This window comes from Populus alba, chromosome 18, assembly GCF_005239225.2.
Source record: "Populus alba chromosome 18, ASM523922v2, whole genome shotgun sequence".
NCBI lineage: Eukaryota > Viridiplantae > Streptophyta > Magnoliopsida > Malpighiales > Salicaceae > Populus > Populus alba.
Window position 1 is genome coordinate 7,673,313 of NC_133301.1, and position 12,553 is coordinate 7,685,865.

General features: G+C 36.3%; 1 protein-coding gene across 1 annotated transcript; it reads right to left on the reverse strand.

Annotated features, from left to right (window-relative positions):
- Positions 1-412: 412 nt before the first annotated feature.
- Positions 413-12,086, reverse strand: LOC118056703 (phosphoinositide phosphatase SAC3). The gene is made up of 16 exons (XM_035069010.2): positions 11,351-12,086; positions 10,765-10,969; positions 10,515-10,680; positions 9,249-9,471; positions 9,021-9,097; positions 7,788-7,975; positions 7,614-7,711; positions 7,257-7,390; positions 7,031-7,159; positions 6,092-6,455; positions 5,089-5,210; positions 4,649-4,762; positions 3,993-4,184; positions 3,354-3,530; positions 3,014-3,128; positions 413-926 (listed from the first exon to the last, which is right to left on the reverse strand). The coding sequence occupies exons 1-16, from the start codon at positions 11,489-11,491 to the stop codon at positions 807-809; spliced, it is 2,565 nt and encodes an 854-aa protein (XP_034924901.1). The 5' UTR covers positions 11,492-12,086; the 3' UTR covers positions 413-806.
- Between the last annotated feature and the right edge of the window lie 467 nt (positions 12,087-12,553).

A 12,553-nucleotide genomic window follows, 5' to 3' on the forward strand; every position in this document is an offset into this window, starting at 1 on the left:
AAATGCGAGGCAAGCACTTCCATATAGCCTGGTTTTGTTACATGGCAATTATAAAAAAAACATAACTCTGCAGGCAAGGATTTTCACAGCGGAATTTCTTGCCTTTTCTAGTGTGAATTCCACGGCGAAATTTAACAGTTGTTTATTTAAGCTGGATTCCGTGAACAACAAATCACTACAGCTTTGTGAGGTGACGACTGACATGTCCTCGTAGCCTGTGCAGGAATAAATAAATCGGGGATAGCTGAATGTTTCTGCTGTAGCATGTGCAGGAATAAATAAATCGAGGACTCCTATATGCATTGCTGTTATTTTATTTTATTTTATTTTTCTTACTCTACAATCCACTTGTTTCCTAATATGAGGTTGGATCGAATGAATTACATCAAACGTAAAACAACATGCCAAACCCTAAAGGGTAATAAAGAATCAATGATCTTCAATTCTTCTAAACACGGAGGAGCTCTCAACGAGCACAGTTAAGCTATTTACAAGATTGAAACCTACCAAGTCCAGCTAGCATGGAGTTAAGAAGAAAAGGAAAAGATGCAAAAAGAATATTCTTTCAAGTCTCAACTTTGGTTATTTACTCTTTTGTACTTTGGTATCAAGTTCCACCGAGGTTCCCACGATGCCACCAGTCACCACAGAACTTGTGCGTATATTTTACAGAAGACAGCCGATGCAAGCCCTTTCATGTCTCTCCCAGCAACCTCTCTTTATCATTTGAAAAGCATCTTATGAGCAGGATGAACCCCGATGAGGTTGAGGTACATATGATAATTTAGAGGAAAACGAGCTCAACTTCAATGGCACAGTGCCTCCCCATGGTTTACCCAGTTCACAAAGCTATCTGAAAACTCCTCGAGCAAGTTGGGGTTTGCTGGATTACTGTACGATAGCTCTGTTCCTGTTCGCTGAATTTCCTACAAAGTAGAAAACATGAAAGCAGGGTTAAATTAACATGTAGAGCGGGTTGAATTTTTCTGGAATTCAGAAAAACTGACAGAAGCAGTTTGGTTCCTTCAAATATTCTAATCATATCATTGTGAACTTCTGTAAATTAAGACATCAACCTTCAACAATTTTAATTATTAATGGCCATATAGACCCTGAGGGAAGGGGGAATTAAAAGAAAAAAAAAAAGGGGTCTTTGTAAGCAAAGCCATTACTCAGAGATGTTAGAAAAAATTATGGAAATTCAACAACTTAATATGTTCCATGAGACCTCATTTAGTTTTTTCAACTCAACTTTTAATAAAGGTGATGCTAAGAGAAATACTTTTCATAACTTGTTTTTTTGGCAACTCGGTACTGTCTGTTGACTAAAAGACAACATGTTTTTCACTGTAGCAAGGGAATCAACCCTTTGTTTAAATGATGACATCAACTATTTGATTCAACCCTGTTGTCTTTTTCTTTGTTTAACTGCAATTAATGGCCACATCTTCCCCAATCGACCAAATTTAGTAAGAGACCACTAAGATGTGCTCTCATTTGAGCTGTACCATATTTTGCTAAAATATATGGTAATGGAGGCATGTAGCAGATACCAGGCAACATGACACGATGGCATGCGAATTGAGACCCACTTATTAAGAAATGATGACAAGACAATGCACCCTCCATAAACCTATGCACAAAAATAAAAGGGCAGCTCCAAATAGAAAAGGATGGGATAAAAAAATCATCTTCACCATCACAATTTCAAACACTTAATGAACATTTAATCCTCTGTCTCCACCATCCGATTTCACCATTTTCCCACTTCAGCACCATTGTCATCAAAGACACTGTCAACAATGTATTCTGTTCTAACACATCCGGTTTGGGATGTTTCTCATCATCATGCCAAAACTCTAAAGATCATTGATTATGACCACCTAAACTGAGAAACAACCAAGTTAGTCATTACTAATTGTGTATTGAACAAAGCCTCCACTATCCATGTTGAAGTAGGACATGATTGCTTCTACAATCCCAATTGTTATAATTGATGACAATTGCTTTGCAAAGAACCCTTAAAGGCTTAAAATCCACATAAAGCTTGGTGTTTTGAAGGAGAAATCAATTTTGAGACTGTAAGGGTTCATTTAAGGAATTACTCTTTCTGTTGATGCTTGGATGTTGATTGATGAATGTGACAATATCTTGGTTTGGTGTATGAATAGAGGAATTTAATAGCTTGTTGTGAAGATGATTGTAGTTCCAAGAGGCAAGACAGCGTTGGTTTTATCAACCATTTACAAGCTCCAGAATAAGGTTGGATGGGGTTTGAGAATGTGTTGCATTCCAGAAAATTGGTGGTACAGCCAATGAAGGAAGAACACTGTTAGTTACACATGGATGGTAAAATGCGATTATGGCAATGTGAGATAATTGGTTTGAGAATCAATTTAGGAGTCAAAAAAAAAAAAAAAAACACAGAGAGAACAAGAAAATATGAACATTTTAACAATGAGAAGCTTTTGGAATTTCAACTTCAGAATTTTCGGTTGTTTGGTGAGAAACAGCAGGAAAATGGAGGGTATGTAATTTAGTTAGAGAGAGTTGAAAATGGGAGTGACATTGGTAGAAGCCACATCCAAATGCATCTCAATAATTTCTGCAATTGATACATGTCAATAAAAAAAATAACAAGGCTACCTGAAAAACAGTTGAGAGTGTGATTGCAATTACTTTTTAAAGTGTTTTTCATGCCAAAATACATTAAAATGATGTTTTTTTATTTTTTAAAAAATTATTTTTGAGATCAAGACATCAAAACGATCCAAAACTTATAAAAAAAGAATTATTTTTTTGCGAAAAAGAAAAATTGGAAACATGGACCAAAACGCTCCCTTAGTGGTATAGTTTAGCAGCGGTTAATTATTGTGATTGTGAGCAACATGAGGCAAAGTTTGTAATTTGACGGGCAAAACATGACTGCTAAGTCGATCAATTGTGGCACACATATTGGTTAATTTATGGGTTTGGCCTTTTCAGTCTTCTCTGAATGGTGGAGAGGACTGACCTTCGTGCTGGATCCACCATATTCACTTGTGGATGGGGTTGTTTCACCCATTATTCCATTGGCAACATCTTCTGATGACAGACCACAAATTGGAGAGTTTGTGAGCAATGATGACCTGCACAAGTATCAAAAAATAATGAAGGGAACTACAATCACCGGTTCCAGCAGAAGGCATGATGTGACAGAAGCGCACACACATACATAGCACTTTTTTGCTATACCAAGCCCTATTTTTTTGGCATTTTCCGATAATAAAATATTCCTACTTTCATGCTCAGCAGTTTCTTACTTCTGTTCCACCAAATTTTTCATCCTGGTGATTGATAAAGAAAATAAATACCTCTCAAATGGCTCTTCTTCGCATGAGTTTCCAGAGGAAGACAGCCAGTCTATATCAACAAAGTTTGAGCAATTAAATGTATCTCCATGTTCAGAGAAGCAAACTTGATCACTTTCCAGGTAGCGATCTCTTTGCAGATCTCCAAAAAGCTGCCTACGAGGCATTAAGGGAGTGTACCTGCATGCAGCAATGAACAGCCAGTAAGTGAAATAGGGAACATGAGTTAGCATAATATCAAGACTAATGTTGTCCATGAGGGATTCTACAAGTGATACTATAAACCATACAGATCAATCAAGGAAATGAGACTGGAAAAAAAGAAGCAGAAGAGCTAGAGAAAAGAGAGACCGCTGCAGCTTTTTACAAGGAAAACTTCGCATGCTTTCAGGAAGCAAACATGCATCATAATCACTTTAATTGCTGCAGATATTAAGAACAGCTTTAAGAACAATGTTTATAAGAAGAGCAGAAGACTCCATCTGACAGAAGCACAGGACGAAACTTCAACTGCTATAAGTGAAAGATTTCCTTCTGTTTTTTCAATAGAGTGCCATCACTAGGGGGAAAATAATGGATCCTCCAAGAAACAATCAATTTATTCCAAATTCCAATACAGACAAAAAGGTGAAGCAATCAGACCTTGAAAATGCTATATCACTTTCACAAGTAGATATTTCAGGTGATGATTCTGAAAGAACATTGTTTTCCTCTTGAAATTGATCAGGAAAAGCTGATCTGCAAAAGTTCTGCTGCTTGACATTCATAGTTGACAAAGGTGAGTGATTTTCCCGAAGAATATTTCCATCAGATAAGGACCTTTTGAAAATGGACCTGAATAATAAAAATTTGACAGTCAAAGGATAAGCCAGAGCTACAAGTTTAGTCAACTTGCACTACTGTAACAAAGAAAGCAAAGTTAATAGAAAAGATCATAGGACCAATGAGCTCATGACAATAAGTGTACCTCCAGACAACAACCAACCTACCCCCAACCCCGAAAGAGAAAAGAATATGGAAATGATTAATAGAGAGTTCCGAAAGATGTACACAAGAAAGTAATGCATCAATGCATGGTCACACTCTAAAGCACAAAAGATAACAGAAATCTGTTAAACACTAAGCCTGGGCATTATACTTAGCTTAAACATTGGCCATTCAAAATGAAGCATCGGTGAAGACTGAGATACAATCAGATTGACCACAAATAGTAAAGTGATGAGTGGAGAAACACATTTAAGTGTACAATCTGTAATATGTAATATATAAAATTTGGCCTTGTCTGGCAATCTAAATACCTTGCATCTTCATCCACGTTTGTTTGCCCATTCCTTCCAACATTGTGATGCTGGTCAGAATCCAATTCCCAGAGTGCAGGTTTACCCTGTTGTGGTTGGAAGTGCCCCAAGAATCTGCTCAAGTTTTAGTTGTTAAAGTCATTATTGATAGAACAACTGCAGCAAATTACTCTAGGATGATCAAGCTGAGCAAATAAAGGCAATGACATAATCCAATTATCTCAATGCCCACCAAACTTTGATCTTGAACTCAGCACAAGCCACAATATTTCAGAGGTCTCTGAACAAATTGGCCTTTTCAATACATAAAAGTCCTAAATTAGATTGATTAGCTGAAGAATCACAGAGTATCTGTCCAACTTAGGCAGTATAAGCTCTTATCAAAGACAGCCTGTGTTTTTATCAAGTAGTACGAGAATAAGACAGAATGTACAACTTACACATTAATTGCATCCTGTTTCTCAGCATCCATGTATGCATTGCTGTAATACCGTTGAAGGGTTCTGAAGAACTCCTGGGACTGAGTTGCAGCCTTCCACTGACCCCTTCTCTCAGAGAATATCTAACATCATCAACAGTTCAATAAGAAATAATGAATCTCATTAATAGCCAAAAAATAGCAGCTTCAATTAAAACTATGGAGACCAGCAAGGGTATTTATCAGTGGGAGAGGATTCACAAGTAGATGCTATCAACAAAGTCAACAGAATGTACTAAGCCCACTACTGAACCCACAGCATATCTTACAGCAAAATATAAGAGACATTGCTCTGTTACAGTTGACAAACCCCCCCCCCTCCCATCTTCCATGAGATCACACAATTCTTATATATAGATTTTACATCAATCATTAGACACCAATAACCAGATCTGTTAATAGAAAATCCTCTTACCAAAGTAACTGTATGATAACATTATTTTTTCATGTGATAAATCTATTAGTTTGATAGGCTCGAGCTTCTAAAATTATGATATAAACACCTTCCTCATCTTTTTTCTTCTTTTGATAAGAAAAATATGAAGGCACCAATAGGGTGTCATTCATATGCAAGGAATATAAACTACATACAAGATAAAAGATCTGTCAACTCCTTTGCATCGTCAACACATTCAAACAAAAATTCCCTGTAAGCCAAGGTATGAAGTCTTAATTTGATATTGTATTAAAGAAAAGTTATGGAGGACTCTTCCACCTTGAATGTTCTTCTATTGCCTTCCTCAAACTCCAACACAGCCAAAACATAGCTCATGGATTAAATGTCAAGTTATAAAGTCTCCTTACTTTGTAACCACAAAATTAAATTCTTAAAAAAAAAAAATTAATCCAGTGACCAGTCTACATTGAAGTTCCAAGAGAAAAAATAAAAAGCAAACCAAAACCTCCAGGAAGACACTTGTTGTAATTAAAGAACTAATAACATCTGCAATACAAGCTAGAATCACCTTATTATGAGCAGCGGAGCCACCATACTGATGTGCAAGTGTGTCACCCATTCTCTCATAAAACCCCATCAATTCATCAGCCAAAGGCACATCAAGGTCTATTTTAGGGTTATCGATAACACCTAAGGCATTAAGCTGGTGTCCAAGAGCAGCCAGCCCATATGCATACTGTGCAACATTTGTGCGATCAAGACAATCTATGCAATTGGTCCTGAGCACACCCATCTGGAACATTGGGCGCTTGATAGAATGGTTTCCATTGACAGCATTGTTACCTCCACTAGATTTCTCCTCTAAGTTGTTGCCATCCTCATTATAGCTATTACTGTTATACTGAGAAGTTAAGTTGCCATTCTCAGCATGCCTGCATCACACGGGCAATGCCAACCTTGCCATCATTAAAACATGAGAAGTAGCCTACTCAGACATAAATGCAAATATTTTATAATGTCTGTCACTTATCAAATAAGATCATCAAGCACCCACTATACTTGGCTTCCAAGATCCAAGCACTAATGTAAGAAGTAAATTGATTAGGAAAGATTAGAAGTCCATTTGGCATCACAAAATAGAACCTGGGGTCAAAAATATGGTTTGCTTGCGTCATTGGTCCAGTCATAGAATTTTGTTTTAAATTCTTTTTAATGTCATTGGTCCCTGCAGCACCAAACATTTCCAGGATTTTCATTGCACTTTATAGCTTACACTCAGTAAGCAGAATGCAGCATAACCAACAGAAAGAACGAAAGAAAGAAGATTGAAGTTAGATCCCCTCATAACTGAAGTTAATGCTAATAACAGAAATACTGCATTTTAGATCCAGTGGCATGTGCTCATCATTTAAGTTATTGCTATGTCCACAAATTCAATGTACAAGTCATGTTGTTCAAAATATCACGAATGACTGGGGAAGCTACAGAAAGTGATTGACCAACTTACTCGGTGAAAGGTGAATCCATACAACCCTCAAGTTTCAAGTCCGATGTTGCTTGACAATAAAAGAAACCTGTTAGCGTCAAAGCATATGCAGCCACTTTTCCCAGAAGTAATAAAACATTTGTTGCTTTGCTGAGAGTTGACAATAAAGGCAAGTTCATTGATGTAAGAATACATTTTTGTCAAAATACCAGTACAAAATTAAGATGATCAAGCTAAAAAGAGATACCTTCTAGAATGTTTGTGTAGATCCCAGTGAAGGAACCTTAGACGATTCTCCTCAGATAAATTTTTATTAATATTATCAATAGCATTAGCAAACTCTGCACAAAGAATTGACTCTCGAGGTTTCTTCTCTTGTGTCTATGATTGTGAAACAATGAACAATAGATAAAATAAATAAATAAATAATAATAATATGAATTGAGACATGATACTAACAGAAGCAACTAAAACAGCCAACTTTTTGTAATAAAAAAACAGAACTGTTTAAAGATCTTTCATGTTGTAAGACTAATTCAAGACATTTGCAGCTGCAGTGGAAGAAACAAAACATGTGAACCACTGAATAAGTAAAGAAACTTACCTTAATCAAGTTCAAAACAATAATGGGATTTCCATATCTCTTTGCAAGATTTTCAAAATGAAGTCTTGTTGCTTCATAATTTTGGTCCTTCTTTGACACTATAGAAGACAAGAAATCATGTGAAAATAAAAAATGCAAAGCACCCCCATGAATGCCACAAGATCAAGGACATACATATAATATCAGGTTTAATATTCAAACGTGAGGTTTCCTGTGACCAAAATAGTGGGATGGAACCACGGTTCTGGACAACTGAACTTATTTGCACTGGAAATCCTTCGGGAACATCCTCAAAAACAATCTGCTCCGTCTCAACATCATTAGCCACTCTGCCCTTCTCATTTACCCCACGTTTCAAATACCTAAATAGAGAAACACCAGTGAGAGGTGTACCGATGTGAAAATTAATAAAGCAAAAACAACGTAAAAAACATCATCAACTCAACCAGCAGATGGTCAAACAATATCCAATATTATCATTTTTATGGAGAAGCATCGCAATCAACCCCGACTAGTTTGGGATTGACTTCTTGTTTTTCCTGCTGTTCTGTCATACATTCAGAGAAACATCATAGCCACATAAGCCGGGTTGAGATTATCATTTAACTGAAAATTAGGGTTTAAGGATTTGAAATGCATTTAAAATACATGGTGGCTGAGAACAATGGTTTCTTGGTAACCATGGAAACAGAATCGCCCATAATCTTCAAATAATAGTCAAAATATATATTTAAAAAATGCTGACAAAAGAAAGTGACAACTACCTTAATTTATTGTTAAAGAAGATATTCTATTAAAAAACCAAAACCAAGCTAGTAGATTCTTCTTCAACAAAGAGGTGTTTTGTTCTAGGAATAAATGTCCATGATATATTCTTATTTAAGAATTTCAATTTGGAGTTACAGGTAAAATTCTGTAAGTAGAGGCAGAGTAGTGATTTTGGCAATATCCTGCATCATGGATTGTTTCATTTAGTAATTATGCCATGAATAGTTACTTTTCTAATTAGAAGTCATTGGTCTATTTGGAATTTCAAGTTTATTAAGGATGCACAATATTATTTAGGAATCCTGGTCTTTTTAGGAATTATGGTGTAATAAGCTTTTCCATTTTGAGATCTTTAGCTTATTTTGCATATTACTACGAGGAAAAAAGCTTACTTTGCAACATAAGGTAATCAATGTCATTAGTTATCAGTTATGGAACAAAATAGACATTTCTAGAGTCATGTTCTAGGCTTGGTGCTTCGGGTTTTCCTCTCTTTCTGATTCTTCTTATTCTTGTTCTTTTAGCAAGGGTCATCATATAGGATGCCATTAGAATATTTAGCAACTACCTTAAGATTCCCATGCTAAGCACAACAAAACTTGGGAGGGAAAAAAAAAAAACACAGGCATGTTACTTTACCTAGTACCAGCATAATGACGTGAACGTCTTGCAATTAGGGTAAGTTTGAACTCCCGCCCGGATACAGAAAGTTTGGCCTACATTTATATAGCATGAAGCCAACAGTGAAATAAACGTCATAATTCGAGTACACATACTCACAAAATAAGCATTGCTTGGACAGCTATACACCTGAAAGAGGAAAAATAATTCACATTCTAAGCAACTTGTCTACCATCCATTATTCACCTGTTTAAAGAATCCATACACTAAAGCAACTGTCCACAGAGTATTTTGAAGGTGATTTCGGATGCCACGAGTCAAGAACTCATTCCAGACAAACATTGTTTCATATGGGACCTGGCCTGTCCTGGTATCACACAAGTTCTTTTGAAGACTACGCATAACATGGTATGAGTAGCTAAAAAAGAAGTCCTTTGTTAGGTCCACTGTGCATAGAAGCTTCTTGTACCTATGTCATCAATGAAATAAAGAGAATCAAACTTTACAACAAAACCCTCTGAAAATTTAGTGCTCAAACTCTTGCTACAAAAGGAAAGTACACATGAGAAAGAAAGTGAGCTATGGAAAGAATACAGAACGTCATTTTCCAATAAACCTGTAGTTGATTATTTCACTATGAATAATTAAAAGGTTACAGTAAGGGAATGAGAAGCAAGGGCATAAGTTTCTCACCCTAAATAACTCGACTGGCGCAGCACCAACAAATACAGAAAAAGAAGAAAAGACAAACAATTAATGTGCGATAAGGACAGGTGAAATTTATATTCTTGCAAGCCAAAAAGTGTTGATCAGAGACAAGTGCTAATTATTCTTTTGATTTCATGAAAATAACACAAAATCTGTAAGCACATTTTTTTCCTAAAAAATGGAATTTTATTAGAATATGAAAGAGGCAAGTAACAGGATGAAAAGATGAGAATCTCTCCCAACAGAAACAGGCACAAAAAAAGGCTAAAACACCAAATTTCTCCAGTCTCTCCGCATATTCCCTTGGGAAAAACCTCCAAAAACTTATGTGGCAAAGCACCACAGGAAAGTGAAAGACTTGGTCCAAACCATCACAAAAGAGCACACCTATACAACACTCTGCCTCCATTTCCTTTTAGAACTGAACGTTTTTCCTCCTTTTGATTCACCAAGACACACAAATCAGCTAGGAGCAGCTCTCCTAAAGTATTCCAGCAAACCCCAAAACTTACTGGAGATAGAGAAAATCCTAGCCTAAAGATTCCAAGAAACTGAACAGTGAAAGAAGAGGTGGTCTATGATTCACTATTATAGCCACACTTAGTGCATCATGTATCGGGGGATGAGCTCGTAGTCATAAAGTGCAAAAGAACTGTCTGAAAATGAGTAGGATACAACAACTAATACAGCTTTTGGAAATGAGTAGGGTACAACAACTAATACAGCTTTTGGTTTATCATTCATGATTTCTCTAACATTTAAAATAAATGAGTAACGATATCTCATGAAGAATGGGCTAAAGACCTGTTCTCCTCCTTAGAATTGCTGATACTAGACTGTACAGTGGAATTTGGAAGTGGAATCATCTCACTCTTGCAGACTGCATATACGTTGTGACCACAGATTGCACCAATTTGTCTTCTTTTTGTTATAAGTAGCATGTAGTATGGTCCAAGAAATTTGATGAACCCTAAAAGGAGAAGATCACTATGAGCATCGTGATATTGTAAACAATCTCAAGGAGAGAAAAACAATGCAACTAAAATGAACATACCAACAATTCCATAACAAGTAGTGACAAATTTAAGCCCACCGGTAGCATTGTTTCCTTCATGTACCCGCCTCAACAGATCATAACATTCACTCTCCGTATACGTTGTAGAATCTTCACGAATATTTAACTCGCAAGGATCAAGTCGGTCAATCTTTAGCACTCTCCAATACATCCTAGTCTTGTCCCTTCCTACCATGTAAAATTTCTGCAGAAACAGGTAAAGAACAAATAACCAAATGGGTGCAAAACACGACATAAAATCAATCAGTACATTTGCTGAATAAATCAAGCCATGTTGAATCTACAATAGGGAAGAGGCTTTGACTTGGTTGCAATTTCAAATGCATAAACTCAAGCAGACATCCGAAAATAGTAAAAAGCATAAGAGATTGAACACTTTGTATAGCATCTTAAACTGACAGCATATGATCATTCAATTCAATTCCAAAAAGAACAAAAACAGAAGGGTGTTAAAGTCAAATGCAGTCTACTTATAAGCGATCCAAAACAACCTAATTCGGCAATGAGAATTTGTGAATGTAAATTAAAGAGATCGCAAGAAAAGAATGCATAAGAGAAAGAGTACCGATTGAGTCTTATAAAGCTTGAATTTCTGCATAGAAACCTGGTCAGGCCACGGCAGCAACTCTTCTTGCTCATCAGTTCTACTATTGCTACTTATTGTCGGGGAGTAAGACGTTCCCTCATTCCCCGTCGACGACGCCATCACTCTCTCTCACACACACTCTAATTTCTCGAATTATTTTCTAGATCTATCCGTGTCTCCCTCCCCCGAGCCCCGGGCTCAGGGAGATTACCACAATAACATGCAACACAACATCAAATAAATTATTTAGTTATCAAAAGAAAGAATCGCAACCTTTGCATACAATGGAGCTTGGTTGCTTCAAATACAACATCTCTTTCTAATTATAAATTATCGCACCTCTCCTCTTCTCTCTTTTTTTCTCTCTCTGTCCCCCTTCATTCACACATACAAAGATATATAGCTTGATTCCTGTGATCTTCGAATCAAGAATAACCGCGCAATTGCAGAGATCGAAGCATTAATTAATTAACAGCTATAATTAGGCGGATATGGTTAACAAAGGGAAGCAGCTTTATATTTATACATACTAGGAAAGAAAAGGAGAAGATCAAGCTCAGAGACCAAAAAAACAACGAAGAAACCTGGGAGGTTTCGAGAACAAAAATAAATAAATAAAGTAAAAGGAAGGGGGGGAATTCTTGGCTTTTTTTCCTTCTGTTTTTTTGTGTGTGTGCGCCGTTCTTACAAACACAGCTGCTAATTATTGATGACGGTAAAAATTTAAAAGGTTTGTTGTTGTTGTTTGAGATTTTCAGATATCTTTTTTGATATTTTTGGAAAAGAAATTCTTTAAATTATTTTTTTATTTTTAAACTGATTTGATAAAAGAAGATAAGAAATAAATTTTTAAAAATAATAAAATATAATTTTAGTATATTTTCAAATAAAAACCAACCACAACTGTGAATGGCTGCTACAACCACACGTTTTTAATTTTTTCTTTTTTAAAAAGAATTGGTTTATATGATGTGAACTTGTCGAAGAAAGAAAGGAAGGCGCCGGGAGAGGGCAGTTGCAGCCACGAGGAATGCCTGGATGCCATGCCAGGCTGCTCCTCATAATTGATTAGGTCATCCATTCAGGATACCAATTTCTTCACGGCCCTCCCTCGAGGACCAATACACGCAAATCAAGTACTTGCGGGCATCTATAATATAATAATGGTTCTGTTTCAGGTGG